General features: G+C 33.5%; 2 protein-coding genes across 2 annotated transcripts; both read right to left on the bottom strand.

Moving 5' to 3' along the window:
* Positions 1-3,724: 3,724 nt before the first annotated feature.
* LOC127905113 (uncharacterized) lies at positions 3,725-5,969 on the bottom strand. Its single transcript, XM_052451590.1, has one exon. It carries the CDS (start codon positions 5,852-5,854, stop codon positions 5,105-5,107), a length of 750 nt encoding a protein of 249 aa, XP_052307550.1. The 5' UTR covers positions 5,855-5,969; the 3' UTR covers positions 3,725-5,104.
* Positions 5,970-6,603: 634 nt separating this feature from the next.
* Positions 6,604-7,826, bottom strand: LOC7496568 (uncharacterized). Its single transcript, XM_002303753.4, has 3 exons — positions 7,642-7,826; positions 7,278-7,434; positions 6,604-6,831 (listed from the first exon to the last, which is right to left on the bottom strand). The coding sequence occupies exons 1-3, from the start codon at positions 7,642-7,644 to the stop codon at positions 6,785-6,787; spliced, it is 207 nt and encodes a 68-aa protein (XP_002303789.1). The 5' UTR covers positions 7,645-7,826; the 3' UTR covers positions 6,604-6,784.
* Positions 7,827-24,036: the final 16,210 nt, after the last annotated feature.

Here is a 24,036-nt window from a genome sequence, read left to right as displayed (position 1 = left end):
TAGAGAAAATAAGATAAATAAAAGAAAGTCTTATGGCGATAAACTAGATCATCAAAGCCAACACGTTTTGCTCCAAATGAAAGATGACATGGCGATACTTCCAACTACACAGTGAAAGAACATTTTTAGACACAAAAAGGCACTGTACATGTCGTTTAAAGTGCACGGGCCCCTCCCGATGTTATACACTTGCACCTTTTTGTTTTTTTATCTAGCCAGATACAAAATTGCTTTTAAACTAATTTAATAATAATGAAAAAACTATTGTGAAAAAAAATAAAAAATACCCCTTGATGTCAAATTTAATATTTTTACATCTAAATATATTTTGGTCGTTTCACTGGGTAATTAATATATAAAAAAAACTTATTTATCCTCACTTAATCTAGTAATGATAAACGAGTTATGTGAAAAGACTTAAATATTTTTAATAGCTAGTGTTAAGTTTTTTGGATGGATGTACAAAATTATTATTATATTGTTTCAATAAATAATTTTTTTAGTGTCGAGCTACAGTGTTTTTCAATAAGTTTTAGCTTATTATGATATACTAATCCATATATCTTAAAACGGTATATTAAATATTGTAAAAACTTTCATAGACAATTTAGAATGGCTAATTCACTTTTATAAATATCTTTGTATATAATTAAAAAAAAGAGTCGCGTTATATTTACTAAATACTAAAAAAAGGTTATAAGGTGAATCATTAATGAAAAATTCATATAATATTCAAAGATTTGTCAACAAAACTACTTAAACGATCAACGTAGTATTCTTCGCAACTTAAAAAATCATGGTTTTTAAAAAATTATAGTTTTATATTTTTGAATCGTTTTAATTTATTAGTGTTAAAAATAATTTTAAAAAAATTAAAAATAATATTATTTTAATATATATATATATATATTTTTTTTAAAAAAAATTATCACATTTTCAAACAACAAATGCACCAATGAATGATTGAGCTCATGGATTTACTTACGAATGGGCCTGATAAATCTTATGTTTGAAAGCAGATTTTCGCATTTCTGACTTGTAATTCTTCTTGTTGAGTTTTGGGTTTTAAGAGATAAGAAATGAGTTCGTTTCTTCTTCTGTTTTGTTGTTGTAAAGAAGATGAGAGATGAGATTTTATCGGGGGGTTAGGATTCTGGAAGGATTAGTTTGGGTTTTTTTCAGAGGTAGAATTAGGCGTGTCATTTTGAGGTTGGAGAAATGTGGGGAGGAAAGGTTTTTTTTGGTAGGGTATATGCAGCAGAAATGGAATGCTTCGTGGCTTTAAGGATAGTAAAAAAATTGATGGGTGAGCCTTTTGAAGTTTGCGTGTAGTGGATTTGGGAGTAGTTTTGATGTGGAATTTAGGTTTGATCTTGTTTTGTTTGGTGGAAAGGAAATGGGCTCATAATAATTTGATTCTTTTTTATTATTATTTCTTCATTCGTGATCCGAGCTTCTCCCATATCATATCAGGCTTTAAGACTAGGCTTTTGACCACGAGCACTGTTAGGATTATGGATGATTGAAGAAGTATACGTGAACTGGGATGAATGGAAATTGTATTATTCAGCAAGAACTCTTGGCTTTATATAGCCTCTAATACATGATACCAGAATAACAAAAAAGTAACAAACTCTAACAGAGAGGTTGCTAACTGTAATTTGCAATGCCCTGTAAAACTAGGACTTTCCCTTCTAGTTTGTTATTTATTCTAACAGACTCTAACAACCAGAATATGGTTTACGAGAAGACTCCTTCATTCCATCCCTTAAACTAAATGCTTATGAAGCAGTTAGTTTATATTATGGTAGTATTTCACATACTCCGAGTAACTTCCGAAGCTTTTGAAACACTTCAAGCTTTAATGGCTTGGTCATTATATCTGCGATTTGATCCTGACTCCCACAATGAATTAACTCAACTGTACCCTCCTTAGTAAGGTTTCTTAAGAAATGAAACCTCACATCAATATGCTTACTGCGACCATGCATTACGGGATTTTTAGACAACTTAATAGTTGAACTATTGTCGCACATTATGGTTGTACAACCTTCATCTGAGTGTCCCAGTTCCTTTAAAATTCTCTTCATCCATACTCCTTGACAGGCACATACTGCTGCTGCCACGAATTCAGCTTCCGTTGTTGACAAAGTCACAATAGGCTGTTTCTTCGAACACCATGAGACAACACTTGAACCCATCAGAAAAACATTACCAGATGTGCTTTTCCTGTCTTCCATATCGCCAGCATAATCACTATCCGTGAATGCTAACAACTCTCCTTCCCCCCCCTTTTATAATGAATCCCATAGTTCACAGTTCCTTTTAGATATCGAAGAGCTCTCTTAGCTGCTTGTAGATGAATCTCCATAGGTCTCGTCATGTATCTACTTATGAGGCAAATAACGAACATCATGTCGGGTCTTGTAGCAGTAAGATACATTAAGCTACCCACTAACTGTTTGTAGTAGGTTTCATCAACAGTATTTCCATCTTCATTTATGCTTATCTTGAATCCTGGAACTATTGGACTTCCTACCGAATTACTTTCCATCATACCAAATCTTCTCAAAACCTCCAAAGCATACTTCCTTTGACATATATAAATGCCATCAGACTTTTGTAACACCTCAATTCCAAGGAAAAACCTCATTTTTCCCAAGTCAGTCATATCAAACTCCCTTACCATAGAGTTTTTAAAATCAGATAACATTACCTCATCATTTCCAGTAAAGATTAAGTCATTCACATAGATACTCACAATGATGATTCTTCCTTCTTGGGTTCTTCTTGTAAATAAGGTCTGCTCACTTTCGCATCTCTGAAATCCTTCGCCAATGAAATGTGCTTCAATTCGACTAAACCAAGCTCGTGGAGCTTGTTTCAAACCATACAGTGCTTTGTGCAGTTTGTAAACCAGATGCTCGCTCCCTTTCTTTTCATTTCCTCTTGGTTGCTCTACATAAACATCTTCATTTAACTCGCCATGAAGGAAAGCCGATTTGACATCCAGCTGAGAAATCATCCAATTTTTGTGCGCAGCCAAGGCGATAATCATTCGTACTGTATCCATTCTTGCTACTGGGGCAAACACTTCTGTATAATCTACACCATATTTTTGAGAATACCCTTTTACCACCAACCGAGCCTTGTATTTATCGATTTTCCCATTCTCATCGTATTTGGTTTTATAAACCCACTTCACCCCTATTTTTTTTGTTCCCGCTGGTAATTCAGTGAGTGTCCACGTTTTATTCTTCTCAATAGATTCAATTTCACTGTTCATAGCCATCCTCCAATCTGTACTCTTCACAGCTTCTTCATAAACCGAGGGATCTGTTGACACCTCAAGTGCCATATTTGTTTCATCCTCATACAGCCCTTCACCACTGACATAATCTCCCATCCACGTGGGAGGCTGCCTACCACGTAATTGTCTTGAGCTTCTTTCTTCAAGTTGCATGATTTCACTGTCCCTCACTCTCTCGTCACCCTCTCTGTAATTAATTGTTTCAACTCCCGTATCACAGGCTTCTTCATCACCCTCTCTGCAACCTTCTCTGCAATTATTTCCACCAGGTTGTTCTGCATCATCAATACCATCTCCTCTGTTTCTATTTTCCCTCGCCCTTTCTTCATCCTCATCAACCCAGTCTAAATTTTCCACTGATTGTTGGTCACAGCTCTCACCCCATTTCCACAACTTTTCTTCTTTAAAAATTACGTCTCTACTCACGATAATTTTCTTTGCAGCAGGATCAAAGAGTCTGTAACCTTTTGACTCCTCACTAACCCCCAATAATACGCAAGTAATGCTTCTGTTGTCAAGCTTTGTTCTTCTTTCTTCTGGAACATGAACGTGTGCTCTGCAACCAAAAACCCTAAAATGATCTACCGAGGGTTTCATCTCACTCCAAGCTTCCTTTGGTGTAACATCCCTTACTGCCAACGTGGGGCACCTGTTAAGAACATAAACAGCCCAGTTTACAGCCTCTGCCCAGAAGGTTTTGGGAATGTTTTTGTCAGATAACATGGATCGAACCATGTTCATTACGGTTCTGTTCTTCCTCTCCGCTATACCGTTTTGTTGCGGGGTATAGGCAGTTGTCATCTGCCTCTTAATCCCATTGTGTTTGCAAAATTCGTTGAATTCATTGGAAATGAATTCTCCTCCTCTGTCAGTGCGAAGACATTTAACAAACAAACCTGTTTGTTTTTCAGCCATGGACTTAAAGCTTTTAAATGAACTGAAGGCCTCTGACTTCTCTACCAGAAAATATACCCAGGTTTTCCTACTATAGTCATCTGTAAATAGCAGAATATACCTCTTGTTGCTGTTGGATGTAGGGGTGATCGGCCCACAGATATTAGCATGAATGAGTTCCAGTTTCTGAGATGCTCTCCAGGTGCTTTTCTTTGGAATGGGATCACGGTGTTGCTTCCCTTTTAAGCAATCAATGCAGGTGACATTTGAGGTTGATAGTTGAGGAAGACCACGCACCATGTTCCTGTATGATAGAGTTCTTAAGCCTTTGTAACTCAAATGTCCATACCTTCGATGCCAAAGATGGCACAAATTTTGTGTTCCTGTGTGGAAGCATTGATCAGCTTGTTCTTGAGAAGAAGATTGGGAATCAGGCAACAAAATGAACATCCGATTTATGCTCATGGTGGTTTGAATTATTAATCCCCTTTTTGGATGGAATATCTTGCAGGTTCCACCTTTGAATAAGATATCTAACCCTCTTTCTTGCAACTGGCCTATGCTCAGGAGGTTATTTCTCAAATCGGGGACATAATATACTTCAGCAATAACATGATTGATTCCAGTCAGCAGTATCTTCACACTTCCTTTACCCATTACATTCATCCTTGTGTTATTCCCCAACTTCACAGAATGTCGAAATTCTAAGTTGAGATCATTGAACATGGCTTTATAACCACACATGTGGTTAGAACATCCTGAATCAAGAAACCATGCATCTTCTCTTCTGGCTTGATGTTTCTCCACATAAGCCATCAAAAGCATTTCCTCCTCCTCATCAAGCTCTGCATAAAATGATTCTTTGTTCACAGTGGGACATTCATATTGGAAATGTCCAAGTCAATGACATCTGTAACATTGAATTGTTGCTTTATTGAAGTCTGTTCGTCCTCTGCCTCTTCCTCTTCCTTGATAGGAAATTCGACCACGACCTCTACCTCCTTCATATGTTACCTTCAGAGCTTGTTCCTCACTCTTATGTCTCACAAATTTCTGCTCATGGACGATTAATGAACTCTGTAATTCATCAACAGTGAGAGCATCAATGTCCTTTGACTCTTCAATAGAACATACAACATAGTTGAATTTCTCAGTCAACGAACGTAAAATCTTCTCCACTACTTTAACATCCTGCATGTCTTCTCCATAAATTCTCATTTTATTGGCCACTGTCATGACTCTAAAGAAATACTCTGTCACTCCTTCACCAGACCTCATTTCAAGTGTTTCAAACTCTCTGCGGAGAGCTTGAAGGTGAGATCTCTTAACCCTTGCATTTCCTTCGAATTTCTTCTTCATTGCATCCCATATATTTTTGGCAGTATCTTTCTTGAGAATAGTATCAAGAACTGTTCGATCAATTATCTGAAAGAGATAATTTTTTACTTTCAAATCTTTCAGCTTCATCTCATCGTTCTTCTTTTGTTGTCCATCAGTTTGCATTGATCCACTTGCCTCAGTATATCCAATCTCCACCAGTTCCCACATTTCCTTGGATCGAAGGAAATTTTCCATTAACATGCTCCAATGGTCATAATGACCATTGAATCTTGGAATAGTTGGCTGGACAAAACTTCCCTCTGTAGTCATCTTGCTATGCTGCTGCAAAGGATTTCAAAGTCTGCTGCTTTGAATTTCAGGCCTAGTGGAGGCTCTGATACCAATTTGTTAGGATTATGGATGATTGAAGAAGTATACGTGAACTGGGATAAATGGAAATTGTATTATTCAGCAAGAACTCTTGGCTTTATATAGCCTCTAATACATGATACCAGAATAACAGAAAAGTAACAAACTCTAACAGAGAGGTTGCTAACTGTAATTTGCAATGCCCTGTAAAACTAGGACTCTCCCTTCTAGTTTGTTATTTATTCTAACAAACTCTAACAACCAGAATATAGTTTACGAGAAGACTCCTTCAAGCACTGCCCTGCACGCACTTAACAATCAATCAATGAAAAAGATAGGACCGGCCTTGCAGCATCCGAGTATTCCATATCTGCGAAAGGGCTATCGTCCGAGGAACACCCTTTATATTCATCGGATCAAAATTCAGCCCTTCAAGAGATTTCCCGGTATGAGACCAGTTAAACGATGGAAGACTTTTAGACATTCTGTCAAAGTCATCCAAATTCCAACTTAGCATGACTTGTTCGGACTACAATTGCAGATGATGACAATAGTTATCAGTAAATGTATGTTCTAAAAAATTCACAGAAACATGGCTTTGGGTTGGATGAAGACCACCCTTCAGCCTGATCACAGAGGCTAAGCCTCCAGAGATGTCAAGCCAAAGCCAGTTATCTAAAGCAGCTTCAATGGAAATATGGAAACATGCAAAACTAAAACGAACAATTTAATTAAGCAGCACGGGAAAGGCAGCAGTTACACATCAAACATTCGAGTTCTTGAGTACAAGGTTAACAATAGATCAAGTAAAAGTGTTTTTGCCTCTCCTACATGCATGCTAATAAGAAATGTGATGAAAACAACCACATGCGGCTGCCATCCCGAAACAATTTAGGCCATGCCTCCGTCTGTGGCTGTCCTGATTATCTGGAATAGAGCTGTTGCAAACAACAAAGAAAATCTGATTAATGACTAAAATTTTAGGTTACTCAGCAGCATGACGGAATAGAACCGAATTTCATAATTCTACTTTTTTGAAGGACTCGCAAAATCTTGATCCAACCACAAGAGATGAGCAATGAAATCGTTTGAATGGATAATTTTCTAGTCAAGAACAATGTTCCCTGTTTTCAGCTAGATTGAATGGTAAAATGACCATTATTTCATTCTAAAAAGTGGCAGATGTGAGGCCATCTTAAAGATCCCAGACTCAATCCTAGCACATGGCTGCTGCTATATTTGACAACTATATCTATTTAGATAATAATAAACACGCAAACATAGAATAATCATGTATGCAACGAGCTTCAGCAAACTACAACTTCGCGCAAATCAGATTAATTCCCAAATAATCAAAAGGTTAAATAAAGGAAACGAGGCTTACATGATCCAATGACAACAAAGATGAAGAATCCAAGGAGAAGAGGACCAACGGGATAGTCATTTCCCTTTTTCGTGGTTGTTTCGGGCACAGCTCCTCTCCTAGAAATGTTCTTGTCAAATCTATTGACTTTCCTATCAGCAAGACGCCTTGATGTAGTCTAAACACACATAAAATTAATGATCACAAGTCAATCATCAATTTTCAAATTGAAATGCAACATCATCTTAATTATGCCAAAAAAAAATAACTTTTGCAGATCAGATAGGTTCAATACAATCGCATTAGATAATTAAACAGATCAAAAACAGACACTTCTCAAAATATTGATCAATAAAGGAGAAGTAATTCTAAAATTACTAATTACCATAGTTACAGCAGGGAGATCCGGTGGCCGGAAACGGTTTGAGCGAAAAAGCGTAGCACGAGGTTACGGGCGTGTCCGAGTCTTCACCTCTCCGGCGAAATCTTTCCCCGGGGTCTCACTTTTAGGCTGTTATTTCTCTCCTGTCTCTCGATCTGTTTTCGATATTTCTTTTCGCTTATATATATATATATATATATATATATATATATATATATATATATATAGCGAAACAAAACAACTTGATGATAGGTTCCCCGGCCGATGCGTCACGGACTTTGCTGTGATTGGCTATATCCACGCGAAGAGAACACTTGTCCAGTTTTTATTGCATATTAATAGGTGTACGTGGACAAGAGATCGACATGGAATTTGCATGAGAAGCGGTCTCGGAATGGTATTACCTGTATTTTGACTCCCTCCCTCTCTCCCTGCTAAATTATAAATTAGTCAATGTAATTTTATACAATGAATTAAATAGTTTTTTATTTTGAAATTATTAATTAGTGTATGTTTAAAATCCATTTATAATTCAATTTTTTCCGCTCATTTTATGTTTTTATTTATTTAGTTTTTTATTTTAAAAAATAGAAAAAGGAAAAAAATGAAATGGAAAGATTGATGAAAAAAAATATTTTTTCGTAATAAAAATATTAAATTAAACATGATCAAAATTGGTAAAATGATTGATGAATTATTTTCAAAATTAAATATATTTTTAATTTATTTTACAAAATTAAAGGAATTAATTTACAATTTACTTTTTAAAAGTAATTCAAGGTGCGGACCAATTAAGAAAAGTCCTTTGAACTGGTTTTATGACAGTAAAGTATTTTTATGACTCGTCAATTAAAAACCAATAAGAAAAATAAAAATAAAAAGTCAATATTGTTTGTTGTTATTGGATGATTCTACAATAAATAATGAAATTCTTAATGAATTTCTTATAACAACGCGATTTAATCCATATTTTGCATGTAACAAGACGAATAAAACAGAATGAAAAATTCTTATAGCCCCACTTATATTTTTTTTATTTGTTGTTATAGTATAATAATCTTTCTGTTATTTCTAAAAAATTATTTGTCCTTCAATTAAGGATATTTTTATCTTTTCACATAATAAATTAATCATTCTAGGTTTGTTTAGGAGTATTGTCGGCTTTTCCATGTATTAATGAATAGTTAAATAACCAAAAAGCCCCCTAAATAAAAAAAAATCTAACATTACTAGGGGTATTTTTGTCTTTTTTGTTTTTTACAATAAAATTACGCAATACCCTTAGATCTAAAAATTAACACATGGAACCAGGGGTGATATGATATTTTTTCCTTGGGTATTTTGTAATTGTTGATCTAATCACAAGTAATAAGATCATTTAACATTTGTTTAATACTTTTTAAACTAAAAAAGTTGTTGGTCCATGAGAGACTCTGTACATTGTGGGTGACGCATGTGGCGTCTCTCGATTGTTGGAAATGTGCTCCCACCATCTCATTTTATTTGTCTTCATCTCCTCTTCCTTCTTTGGTGGAGTGTGTCAATTTATGGTGGTTGGTTTACCATCGAGTTACCTTTCTTTTCTTTTCTTTTTCTTTCATTTCTCTCTAAAAAAAAACAAGTTATGGACCTTATTGTTATTGGTCTTTTAGATTCAGTCCTTTTGATTTTGATTTTTTTCTTTTATCCTTTTCTCTTTTGTTAATTTTTTTTATTTTCAATTTAATCCTTCAATTATAATTGTAATAATAACGTTTTTTATAATAGTAAATATAATGATGATACTAGTAGTGATAACAATTGTGATAATTGTGGTGATAATAATAGTAATGATAATAATAATAATTGTGATAATAATTGTGGTGGTAGTGGTGCCAACAATAATAATAACAATAGTAATAATATTATTAGTAGTGATGGTAATGGTTATAGTAATCATAGTAATAGTAATAGTAATAACAACAACAATAATAATAGTTCATGGTTTTTAATTTTATCCTTCAAGTCATGTTCATGTTTCTTTTTTCAATAATAATAATAGAAATACTATTAATATTACTAGTAGTAACAATAATGACAATAATAGTGGTAATAATAATAATAGTAATGATAGGCTGATAGCAGTAGCAGCAATAACAACAACAACAACAACAATAACATCTATACTAGTATTAACACTGCCAATGATAATAGTAATAGTAATAATAGTAGTAGTAATAGTAGCAATGATAATGATGATAACAAGTGCTAGCAATAATAATAGTAGTAGCAGTAGTAGTAACATTAATTCGGCAATAATAGTAATATTAATAATACTAACGATAATAATGGTTTATTATAATAGTGATAGTAATAATTGTGATGATAACATAAATAATAGTAACAATTGTGATAATAACAACAACAACAATAATATTAACAATAATGACAATCATAATAATAAATAATGATAATGATAATAATATTGGTAGTGGTGGTAGTAGTGATAGTGGTAACAATAATAATAACAATAATGATACTGCTTTTAGTAATAGTAATAATAATAATTCATGGTTTTTAATTTTATCATTGAAATTATGTTTATGTTTTTTTTTCATTTAATGGTGATAATAATAATAATAAAATAAAATTAATACTAGTAATGATAATAATAGTAACAATAGTAATAATAGTAATAATAATTATGATATTAATAATACTATTAACAATACTAATAGTGAGAATAATGGTAACAACCGTGGTAATAATAATGATGGTGATAACAACAACAACAACAATAATAATTGTGTTAATAATAGTAACAATAAAAAAAAATAGTGACAACAACAACAACATCAAAAGAATGTCTAGGCATTGGTGACTTGTCATCTAAAAAAAGAAATATATTTTAACAATGAATTGAACAATATCTTTATTTGATATTGAGATCGAAAAACATTTGGTTTACTTAAATTAACAAGGGTTAATCTGCGAAATTCACGAAGATAATCTTGAAAAAATAAATTGGAAAGATCATTCTTGAATTAATTCAATATTGAAGGACAAAATCAATAAAAAATAGCATTTAATTTACAAAAAAACCAAGTGAACTTGAATTATTAAGAAAACTCGCGATGCAAGTCATGCAAATCATCAAATTTAATAAATTTTTTATTCTAGAGATTATTTATCATTTAACTATACGACAATAAATTACATGCTAATCTTTTTTGTATGAAACATTTTTTTAGAAGTAAAAAAACCATGATAGGCATAACAAATGGTGACATTGCATTCTTTTAGGTTTGAGTTAAATAAAAAATAGATCATCGATAACAAAGGATAAAATTATGATTTTTTTTTTAAAAAAGAGGGGCAAAAAAAAAATATAAATAAAAAAATAATAGCCTAGATGTTACAAATTAACTCATTAAACCTGTGACCCGATTTATTAACTCAATTAGGCTTAATGATTTTTTTTTATCAATTTTTTCAACCTAAATATAAAATAGCAATAAAAAAAAACTTAAAGGAGCTCGACGTGTGGGTCTGGTGGCCCAATGTGCCCGGGCATAAAAAACAGCCCGCACACCTAGACCTGTTTGTATTTTCCTTGTCTTAAAGGGACGACGCGTGCACCCCATTTTTTTAAAAGATAATAGATGATGTGCCGTATGTTTTTTGCAGAATCCATTGACTTGTAGTTGCTAAAAAAACAGGGCTTTAGTTTTTTCAATTTAAAAATTTATTTTGACTTAAAACATCTAGAAAACACCACAAACACCTTGATAAATCTATTCATAATCTCAAAAAAGAGTTTGAAAAACCAAAACCAAAACCAAAACCAAAAAACACTTTCATGATCAGATTTACCTTCTCAGGCAAGAAGAAGAGAACAAAACACATAGCTAGGTGAAACTCCCTCATGAAATGAAACCCATTAACATGTATTTCAACCTTTTTGATGATTGGAATCGTCTTCAATGATCATTTTCTTTTTCTACACTGTAATTCGACGTCCTCTCTCTATCATCTCGCAAAAAAATAACTTTAATATCAAAATTAATTTTTTTACAATTAATAACCAATTTACTCCCGCTTCAAACTCCACATACGAATGCCCAATTTTAATACGTGCAGATTATTCATGTTACCTCTTTTCTTTTTAAAACTATGATTAAATAAAGATCATTGCCAGCACAATGAAATGCTTCGCAACGTTGTGACTATAAATCTCTCCAAGCAAAATGATTTTATCGATGGTCATTGGTATCTCCTTGGACATTGAATTTCTTGATGGCGACGGGCTTTCAACGATTTGCAAGACATTACAGCTCCTTTGCTAAGAATACAAGAACATGTGCCCTTTTTGGGATGAAATTGTACTGTTGCAGACATATACATCCCTCCCATTATGATTTCCACATTAATGAATTAATTTGCCTTTGATTAAAGGATGGAAGTGAATGATAAAGTTCCATAAAATTGGACAACTTACTAAGCAATTATGATGTTACCCGTTAAAATCTTAATGCAATGATGTATATTAAATAGATCAAATCTAATATAGATTATTATCTTATTATGTACAATTACGTAATTTCAAGATTTTATATATTTGTGAAAGCCCTTATTATGAATTATTTTAACCTTTTTTCTTCTAATAACAATGATAATAACACATTTGGGCATGAAATTAGGAGGTAAATTACCAGATATTTAGTGCCAAGAACTTTCCGTAGAAGACAAGGGAAAAAAGGAGAAGAAATGTATTAGAAAAGGTTACAACAGTAGCATTAAGCCGGCACATCAATGGTGTATTGTAAATTTCAACAACCATCAGCCAAATCATGTTAAGCCTTGCCTTAACAAAAAAGAAAAGAAAGAAAAGAGAAGGCAGTTGTCATGCTGGCTGCACCATCTCTTCTTTCATTATCTGTTGATACGGGTGGTGGGGGTTGGTGCACATGGTCACAACGGATTAGTCAAAGTATGCTGACAATTTCCTTTGCCTAGAAAATAGCTTCAGATCATAAAATCATGAAGAAAAATAATAAATAAGAAAAAAACAAGAAATTTATGTTTCAATGCTATCTTTACTTAAAAGAACAATTTAGAAAGAAAACCCACTCACTTTATGGGATTTGGAGAAAGAAATAGAAGGTTGCTCTTCATTAGAAGTTATTGATTGGATTATGACGATGGTGGTGACCATCTATTGTGGTTGCAGGATGCTCTTCAAGAGAAGGTTGAAGGATAACGAGGCCAACTTAGCATGAAGTCCATATGCCTTGTGGTTCAAAGAATCAGACCCAGAAAATCAATACAGCCTAGAACCAGGTGCCAGGCCGAATATGGTCAGGCAAAATCACATTTTAAACTCTTTAACCATGAAAAATTTGATACACTAAGAGCACTGGATTTAAATAAGAAATTGTGGCCTTAGCAACTTAGAAAGCTTGCCATAGGGGGTGTTTGACATTGATTGTAATCTGCATTGGAGAGTTTTGCTAGTTCAAAACTGTATTGGAGAGGCGGGAGATTCAAAATCAATCCATGATGAACTGATAAGAAGTATTTTGACATTACCTGGAGAATGTGTCAATTCAAGATTGCATCGAAGAATGGAGAATCCAAGATCAATCCCTGATGAATTGGTGAAAGACCTTTAGATATCACTCGAAGAATATGCCAACCCGAGAGTGCACTAGAGAATGAGGATCTAAGATTAACCCCTGAAAAATTAATAAGAGCTTATTAAGCATAACCTGAAGAATGTGCCAGTTCAATACTACATTGAAGAATGAGGGATCCAAGATCAACCCATGATGGATTGGTAAGAGACCCTTAGATATCACCCTAGAAAATGATGTTATTGCAATAGAAAGATCTTATACCCATCCCTTAGAGATTATAAGGCTATTGCCCTAGAAAAACTAAGTCAATCCCTTCATTGGCCTCATACCCATCTTTTGGGTTGTGGGGTTTTTTTCATAGGAAGACTAAGTTAATCTCTTCATTGGAAAGTATCTGAAAGCTCTTAGATAGATAATGTATGTCAGAGATACATTATTTTTATTTCAAAAATAAATTTACATTCCTATCAAGAATTATGCATCCCGAGGTTATCTGAGTGATAGGTATGGAAGAGGTTCTTAAGAGAAATATATGTTGGAAGTGGCACCAAAGTGTTTGCTTTGACTGCCCTAATAATCCTGAATGAGTGATTCTATTTTGATTTCAAGAGAGTTATAAATCCTTAGGATACTCCAAATGCTCATGAGTTGATCCCTCACGGTTCTTCCTTGATCTTTCATTTCCACCATGAGAATGACTTTGCCTGAAAGGTCCTTCATGCTGGTTGTCCTTGTAAAAACAAGAAGGCCTATGTTGTAGCAAATTAGCATTTTTTATCCGTATGTGATTTTATATGACTTGCTTCACCATAAACAAACTTCTGTCTAGCAAGGCATAAAGTTCTCTAGAGAGCATACTCTCTTACCCCTCCTATTAAGGTCTCTAAAGTTACTGGCTTAAGAAATTCTTTACTTTGAAAATATTGAGGGCTCGCGTAGGGTTCTGAAAATTTTTTTAGGGAAGCGTTGAACTCGAATAAGATGTTTAAGCTTATTAATGATGAAAAATAGATCTAGACATGTTTTCTGTATCTAAGCACGTTGAGTTCGGGTAAGATAGCCCGATTCCATATGGGTGATGGGGTGAATGGCCAGCACCCACCATGACAGCAACAACACACCCATGTAGCTAGGCATGTCACGCCCTTGTTGAGCATATGCCCAGATAGGATGTATGCTCATGGGCTCGGGCTATCATGCCCGAGCTCATACATCTTAGTAGTAGTTGGGTCTAAGCCCAAGTCCATGAAGATTTTTTTGTGGACCTTTAAGAAGTTTTATATGTTCATTAAATTTGAGTTTATCTTTTTGTCACATGGAGGTTATCTTGAATGAGCTTGGTGCTCGTACTCTGCAAGTGCCCAAATGAGTGTTCTCTTGAATCACTGTTTCAGATGAAACTGAAACTCGGCCATTATTCAGTAGACTGGGAAAGGTCAATAGTGGTCGGCAAAACTAATGTGTGAAGCAACTGAATTGCCGTGCCAGGACAAAGCTTCAAACTCAACTATCTTTTGGATATATGTTGGGTTAATTAATTCGAAAGTACACTTAATTAATTCGATATAACCGTGAAATGAAACGAGATCCACTAAATCAATTAGCGTGCCATGAGAATAAGAATAGAAGAATGAGAATGGTTATTCTGTACCTTTTTTCACTTGTACACAAAACTCTTTATTAAAAAGAAAAAAGAGGCGAGGAGAAAGTTCATGACTCTCTAATTTTCAACCTAGCATCTGGATCCGGCTTGTAGCATATATATTCCCTCAATAATTTTCAATAGTCAAGTTCACTTTTCATTTTTCATGAAGCAAACATCTACATTTTTCAAAGGCATGTTGGCCCTTTCAGTTGCTGAGGACTTTCACTAGAGATATGATAGCAAGGTCAATTGATAAGACTGTTTTCTGTTGATCGATGGGAGTTTCCCTTGTTGTTTTGCCAAGATGCAGTGAGAACTGTCTAGGGACACCAATCAAGCAGGCACACCTCCACTTACGGATTATCCCTGTAAATGAACTTGACCACTTGGTTCACGCATTAACGTTGGTTTGTTAACATTTTGGTTTGGTAGGTCCTGGTCCGAAGTGCTTGATGCATGCCATGATCCTGATGTGGGATGGTGATGTTTTTTCTTCCCTTTGCTTGGTGTTATTCACTTTTTACTCTCTCTTTTTCCCTTGTATATATATTGAACCCGACAATGATTGAAACAACCATTTGCCTGGCTCGCAGATTGTGACCAGCTTGGAGGACCCATCTTCATTCGGAAGCAAAATATTTCAAAAAGGTCAAATTTTATGGATGCTTTTATCGTCCATAGGATAGGATCAGACTCACAAATTGCTGGAAGTGCGTTGTGCGCTAGCCATGTACCATGTCCATTGTCAACCGTGATACATGTTACTTGAAAAAAGAAGAAGCTCTTTCTTCCTTCTTTGCACTGCTTGCAGATACCACGTAGTGCAGCTTTCTGTCTTCTGATTATTTAAATCCATCTCTTTTTCCACAAGCTTTAGTGGATACTGGATAGCAGCAGTGCGGCTATATATGCGTTAGAAACAGGAAGAGACATGCATTTGGAATTAAAGCCCAACAACGAATCAGGTATACACCCGGCCGGAAGTATCTAGGCCAGGGATGCTGTCATGAATTACTTTTGTTATACATTTGTGATGGATTCCTATAAAAAACGGTATATGATTCATAAAATACAAGTGAAATTTGTGACAAATTAGCGTTCAGAATGTTAGGCCTTTCGACTTGTTGTAAACCAAAATCATTTTGTAAATATTATTTTCACAAATCTTGATTGTTAACTTTATTGATATAATTATAACATTACTATTTGAAACCCTATGGCTAGTTCGTAGATTTTTATTTTATTTTTTAAAAAATGTAACAAGCTGATAAGAATATTGTATATATGCCCTTAATTAAATTTTGTTAAGAAATAGATTTAATTTATCAGTTGAGAATACATGAAAATACCCTTTATTGTTAAACAAAATAAAGAAAAATAGAATTACTAATGGACTGCAAGTGTAAATAATATGTGATATATTCCCAAACAAAAGAATTAAATCCTCACCTTCTGTTTTTTTTTTTTTTCTGGTTTATTTATATTTGGTCTTGGAAGCCCTTAAAAGGATATTTTCCTATTTAATAACCAATATTTTCTCGCATTCTCCCTCAAACCATGGATCTTGAACAAAAAGACAAAAAAAAACAAAGGATTTGATCTAGATTTCAAGTTCCTCGTAAAATACTTTTCAGGCCATTTGAAAATTTTGGGGCATGCCTCTGTTGTATGCTCACCGTTTAAAAAACACTTCTCCAATTTAATTTAAACTTTCCACCGCATTTAAATTTATCAAAGGAAAAGAAAAGAAACGAAAAACAAATTCCACCGCTTTAGAAATTGGAAATAAGGAAGAAAAGGGAGTTAAAAAAGGAATAATTTTCTGCAGCTAGGCACGGCTAAATTTCAGCCAGAATAATTTTTTTAACAAATCAAATTCACAAAATAAAACGTACTCTTGATCTACGTACATCATCAGAGTGTTAGCTGTTTCTGGTTTGTGATGAACTGGCTGTCTGAAAAAAGAATGGCTGGTGGGTCTGTTAGCACAGTGGTGCAGTCCTTGTCTGGGGTTGAAAACATAGGCACAGAAAAATTATTGCTATTCATTTAAACCATCATTTTATGATGTTGTTTTTTTAAAATATTTTATATTTTTAAAATTTATTTTTAATATCAGCCTATTAAAACAATAAAAAATATATAAATTAATTTAATCTTTTTATCACAGATACAAACAGACTCTCGAGGAACAGTTGCACTTGCAAGAACATTAATTGAAGAAATGGGAGAGAGCACCAATCTTGGATTTTAAATCGCATACTCATCCAGCTTTCCTCCCAGATGGTTCCTCGGTACTTCACACATGTCAGACGTCTAAGCTCATGGCTTATGATTGGCAGTGTTATTGCGGTGTGACTCACCAAAAAAAGCAAGGGATGATCAAACTAATGCCAGTAATGAATTTGATGGTGCATGCGGCGCTTAGCGAGGCAGGTTCATTATACAATCGCATATTCATTGTTTAATTAAAGTTAATAGCTTTCTTCTTTCCTTTTTTTGTCTTTATTAAGTAGGGTATAATTAATAATCACTCGGTGGTTAGCTGCTAGGTTAAAGAAGGAGAATAAGGTTGGCAAATTCCCACCATTGATCACGTGGACATATCGCTATCGCATAAAAATTTAATGGACATGTTGGTCCACAATAGAAAACGTTCTTGCTAATAAATTAAAAACCAACCCCTCGTGAATTGTTTAACATTTCGACCCTCTAATTCCTAATCCGATTGGATCTTTCCCTTTTCAGAGCCATCCGACGCCCGATGGCGTGCCACACAGAGGATCGTGGTGGGACCCTGACAGAAGCAGGCAACCTGACAGGGGTTTGCAAGAATTAGAGACAGCGGAGGAGCACAATGGGAGGAAAGGGATTAAAAAACAAGGGTTAGATTAAAAGAGAAAAGTCCTAATTAGGAGTGCCGATGAGATGCTTCTGAGGGAACTTTAAACCTTTATTTATTCTAGTTTGTTGACGAAAGCATCAGATCAGCCCTTCTCATGGGTTGCCGCAATCTATGACTCTTTGGTTCTGTTTAATTAATGAGCCAGACTTTACGAGGGTGACCTAAGTATGTTTATGTACTTTGGTTTGGTGTGATATGTCCCTCCGCCCTCATTGCTTTGCTTTGAAAAACTTCTATCTAATTATTTTGTCAGCTTGGACAAGCCTCTTCAATATTTTTTATAGTAATAAATCTTCCTTTCTGTTGGCGTGTCCAGGTTTTGATCCAACCTCCCCCAAGTTTAATATTTTGAAAGTTTACAGAGTTATTTTGATTAATAGTAGTTTTTTTAAATATTTTTTTATTTGAAATTATATTAAAATTATATTATATTATTTTTTAAAATTTATTTTGACATCAGCATATCAAAATAATATAAAAACATGAATAAAATTAATTTAAAGCGAAGAAAAAAATAATAAAATAATTTAAAAAAAAAACACTTTTAAAATATAAAAACAAATTGACTTTTAGTGTGTGTTTAAAAACTCGAAACAAATTGACTCTTAATGTGTGTTTAAAAACTCGAGTGAAATCGTGTTTTCTAAGAATTTGAATTTTTTTAAAAAATTAATGATTGTTTTGATGTATTGGTTTAAGAAATTGAGTGAAATCGTGTTTTCTAAGAATTTGATTTTTCTTTTAAAATTAATGATTGTTTTGATGTATTGGTTTTAAAAATAATTTTTTTAAAAAAATATTATTTTAATATATTTTTAAATAAAAATAATTTTAAAAAGCAAGTATTATCATGTTTTTATACTGAAAACCCATTATCTACCCCTTTTATTTTTAATTGTGTATTATGTGGTTTCAATGGGGGCTAAGCTTTGATTAAGCGAGGCACCTTCGCTAGGGTCAAATTTTTGTAGGGAACCATATCTGTCTTTTCTTTTGTCATCTGCTAAAATCCAATGTTGCCCATCTTTTCATGTCCTGTACTCTTAGCTATGGGGTATAGTTGTACTGATGGAGGAATATTTATCATCGTTTGTAAATACGGTCTTTTAACCTTGAAGATTTCGGTTCATTCTCTTATACTTTTGTTTTTGCCATCTCCTCCACCTGGTAATTAGTGGGAAAGAGATGTTTAGATCAAATTTGCTTATGGAGTTGATCACACGACATGAACGACGGACATCCTTGCCTCCTTTTCTTTCCATGTGAAGCCGATGTCATAACAGCTCTTGCATAAATTGATTAGATGCTAACATTGTAGTTAACTGTGATCCTGCGGCGGCCAAAGAAAAAACTCTGTAACACCAAACTTGTCGGAAGAAATTTCTGTTTTACTACTTTTTCTAAGATTTAAACCCCCAGTATAATTCAAATTAGAAGCAAATTCACGGACAGAAAATTACTACACGATAATTTATCACAGATTAAGGGACATTTTTTTTTTATATATATTAACATGGGTCCAAGTCAGTTTACACGCATCTCGACTAATCTCACAAGCCTTGAAATTAATGACTATGTAAATCTTCAATGACCCTAAAATTTATAAGACTCGAACCGGTGACATTTATTATAATAAGCCAAAAGAAAGCACCCATCCAATTTACTGGACTCGAACCGGTGAAATTCCTCGGCAAAAGAAAGCATTCATCCAATTTCTGAAATGGCAGGGGTGACACGATAAACTGTTTGGAGGTACCAATTACAGCGAAGAACGATCTGTCTTCAAATTTCAAATTTCATTTCTATCTTTTCCAGTGGGAAACTTCTAACAACGAATCCAAGAATGATTAAACAAGAAACAGCACAATAAAAGAAATCAATTCATAAGCCGAGCTGGGTGCGTTAGCCAACATTTATGTCTACACTTTGATCGAAAACAGTATCATAAGCACAAATATCCAAGTCTTGAGTCATATATTTGGGTTCAAAAGTATTCGAATTATTAGTTTAACAGGACTTTTCTACCGACCACAAGCAAAATGAAACAAATTGATAGACTGCCACCATTATTTTCGGGAGGTGGGATGCATCATGTCGTGGATGATGAAATAAGAAATTTTCTTCATGCTACTATGCCATACCTAATTTTCTTCCATATCTATTGTTTTCTCTATTGGCTTCTTAGGGTTCAAGGGACAATGTCAATGGCCTACAACAGCAAGAACGTATTCCAAAGACGGGTGGCATTAATTTCTCTAGTCCTTTTGTTTTTATTTGTCTTTTTTATGCTAGCGTTTCAACTGATATATAAGCGGGCATATATTTAATTAATTGTATGACAACATTATTGTCAAAACCTGTCATTGTAATGTTATTTCGCTTGAACTTAATTAGTTTCAACTAATGACTTTTGACACTTAATTATAATCTTATTGACAACTAAGCCTCTAAAAATAAGTGATATCATATAGGTTGCACAATTCATTTTATAAAGAAATCGTCGAGGGTCAAAATTAAGAATGTTTGCTGAGCACCATGCCGGCCTCGCAGCCTCGCCTTAGAGAAATTCCCTCCGCGGGAACAAGTAGCCGTACGTCAACCCTAGTTTATATATATATTGAGAAGAAAACAAATTTTGAAATGGAGGAACTAGTCCAACCTATTAATTGTTTATCATTTATGATAAATTAAGCACATATAATTGAAATAAGAACCTTCAGGCTTACAAATAATATTTTAAAATATCTCATTTATAATTTTACTCAAAACCCTTCTTCATCTTAATCAAGAGAGTATATATATATATTTTTAAAAAGTATTCATTCATGCATGCTTATTATATCTTTGATTATTTTAAGAGAGTTTTAACTTGGACTTTATTTTAAGTGTTTTTGAAAGTTGAAACTCGCAAATCTGTCAGCTTCCTTGCAAGAACTATTATACATGTTTGAGAAAAACCATCTCGATCGAAAGAGGAACATCACCTAACGCTTACCTGTCAGTACCGACCGACGAGAACTATTATGATAATAATATTAACACTCTTCATCGAGGCGTAAAACATGTATCTCGAGCTAAGTATTTCCATCAACAATGGTATTTTACAAACTAAAATAACAAAATACAGCCATTTAAGCTGTTTTTAAACCTTTTTTTCTATTCTTGGGCGACTATAATTGAGTGATAACTACTCATTTGTTAAAAAAAGAATGCGAGTACCTTTATTTATTTGTCATGCATTACTTAAATCAGGACTGCACCGTGAGCCCTTAACTGGGTCTCTCTCAGCACGAACATTATTGGAGGAGTACTTTCCTGCACCCACGTTTATTGATTTGGCGAGGAGAGAGTGGTGGTTTTGTTTAGAGAAAAAAGGGTGTGTCTATATATATATATATAAAATCTCGATTTGTTATATTTTTTAAAAAATAAATAAAGAATGGGTATTGAAACTAGATACACACGTTCAATTTAACAAAGTAAAAAATTCTTAATTAAGTTGTGACGGCAATGTTGTCAGGCATGTATATAACAAGTTGGTTTAATATTGCTGTAAGTTTAAAATATGTAATAAAATATAAACAATACTGAATTTGTAAACAATAAAAATTACTGCCTTTACAACACAGATATCTTATCATGATACATGATATATAAGATATATTTTACAAATATATGATATATAAAAGATTTTTTATCTTGATAATACAGAGATATTGCTAATCTTTTTCTTTGAAATGGAGGGACCAGGAGCTATAAAAAAGAAGAAGATAACTTTCAGTCAAGTTCAATTTCTTATCAATGATAAATCTATTCTAGAAAGTTTGTTTTAAAAAAGTATAACTAATTTATCTTTTAATTATTAAAGAGTCTTTAAATATATATAAAAAAGATTTTTTATAGATAATAAATATGATCTATTAGCCACTCCATCTAAAAAAATAGATCAGATTATCAAATTAAATTAAAAAATTAACAATTTTATCTTAAATTTCAGCTTTACTTTCAAACCCATAAGATAGAAACAGACCTCATCACCTTCAAACCCACCATTTTAAAAGATTGATCTTGCAAATTGCATGTAAGCAGGGAAAAAAAAAAGATTGACTGGTCTTGCAGTGTATTGAGAATATAGTAGTCGGTGAGAACCCAGATGACATTCTAATAAAAGAATAGGAAAAAAAAATCAACCCAGAAATGAAAGAAGTAGGCAAGTTTAAGAATTGAAAATCAAATTGTAAATATACCCTCGAACCAAAAATCTAGATAGTGATATTGAATTGTGTATAGTTATAAAAAATGATTTTGTCCAAACTTCGAGTTATAAGTTAGGATTAATCTTTATCAATTTAATATTTAATTATTTATTTAAAATTGTTTGAAATAATTTTTTATTAAGAGAATAAATAATTCTTTCACTAACCTAATTAGTAATTAGGATCAGATCAATTTGATAACAGCGAGTTCGAAAAATTACTGGGTTATAAGGGTTTCGCAACAAAGTGACAAACCAGAAATGGAACACTACCAAAAGGAAATCTCGCTTTTAGCCTTGTGGTCTCTCACTTGAATGAAAGGCGATCAAAACAAGTTAACTTTTAGGTAACTCCAATGAGACAATGACAGACAATTCACAAGCTGGCAGGAGTAGAGACTAGAGAGAGACTCTATGGGCATGACGCGTGTCAAAGAGATGGTATAATTTTATCCCATCCCCAGTGGCGACACGTAGCAAAGCAAAAGCCATTATGGGCATAACACGTTGGAAAAGATGATTAGCTGTTGCCAGAAAGAACCGGTGCTGCTGACGTGGGACGTCGCTGTCGTAAGGAGCTTAACAATGCCCCAGGTAGTGATGGCCTAATCACCCCCAGGTGAGTGACAAAGCCTTGATTAAAGTGCCCCCTTATACACTTGCCACTACTTTGCCTTTAAATCACACATTTTGCCACTGCTGTCCTCGAACTACTACTTCATAATCTATCCACTTCAATGACAACATTGCCCTTTTGAACTTCCATTACGCATGCCGAAATGCCCAAGTTTTACTTGTCAAAGAGTAATTGCGTCTTCGGACGTTGCTTCTTATTGCATAAACAAATTACAAATGCTAAGAGAAAGATTCTTGCCCACTGACTTGTATAGGCTAGAGGAGATGGTTACAACCACAATTCTGTACTCTCACTTGCCGGGCTTTGCTACTTTTAACTTGTATGTATATATATATATATATATATATATATATATAGACAGACTAGAGGTTAGGTCTCATTCTTTCAAAGAAAAAGCAACAACGCTCCTTTGTTTTTATTTAAACCTAGCCCCTTAACTTTTCTTTCAATGATTTTGTTTCGGTGGAACTAAATTTGATTCCTTTTAAATCATTCAAGAGAATGTTCGGCCAGTTTTTGCATAGATTATTCAATTTTCTTTGCTTAAAATATGAGAAATTTTATGGTGTTTATCGAGAAATTAATAGTATTTTATTAGTTGTGTTTTAAATTATTTTAAAAATAAAAATAGGTAAAATCTCAAGGGGGGTATTCTTATTATTTTTTATTTTAAAAAAATAAAAGGAAAGAAAAGAAAACTTATCATCCACAAAATATAATAATATTATCTGTTATTGATGATCCTCTTAGCAAGCATCATGAAATCTTTCCAAGCTCGATTTAGTGCAAGCTAATTATAATAAGAAACTAGCACGTGTAGAAATTAAGAGATCAAAGACAAGTTGCATATTACTTATTTAATGCTTCCTCGAGGATAATTAGATTTAAAGAGCCTTTAATTAAATCTTAAACGCTATAAATGTGAATTATATATATATATATATATATATTTTTTTTTAATATTCTCAAAATTTTTAATCTTAATTATAAAATCTAAATAGACACGCGCGAGTATCGTTAATCAAATATTTTCTCGATCGCTTAAAAGATTTCGTTGTTCTAAAAACATATATATTATCGCGATTATCATTAACTTCGGTGCAATCACAAGTTGTAAGCTTTTCAAATTAAAGCGAACGACGTCAACTATACAATACATAGCTTCTCAAGAACTGAAATGTCATCTGCTGTTCCGATATCATTCCGAAAAGATAGAGAGTTGTATGTGCTGAAAAAGTGAAAGCTAACTAGCTAGCACCCATTATGTGTTTTTGTCATGTAATGGATTTGAAACAAAATGTGGCTTTGGGAGGAAGGAATTCTACATCTGCAAGTAAACTC

This window comes from Populus trichocarpa, chromosome 3 (genome assembly GCF_000002775.5).
Source record: "Populus trichocarpa isolate Nisqually-1 chromosome 3, P.trichocarpa_v4.1, whole genome shotgun sequence".
NCBI lineage: Eukaryota > Viridiplantae > Streptophyta > Magnoliopsida > Malpighiales > Salicaceae > Populus > Populus trichocarpa.
The sequence above is the reverse complement of the archived record's forward strand: the minus strand, read 5'-3'. Positions and strand labels throughout refer to the sequence as shown.

Bases quoted from the DNA above. Each gene is read 5' to 3' on its own strand.
- LOC7496568 (XM_002303753.4), bottom strand. The intron at 6,832-7,277 runs GTAAGCCTCGTT...TGTTTGCAACAG, and splicing joins CTTTGTTGTCATTGGATCAT to CTCTATTCCAGATAATCAGG.
- LOC127905113 (XM_052451590.1), bottom strand. From the start codon at position 5,854: ATGACTACAGAGGGAAGTTTTGTCCAGCCAACTATTCCAAGATTCAAT.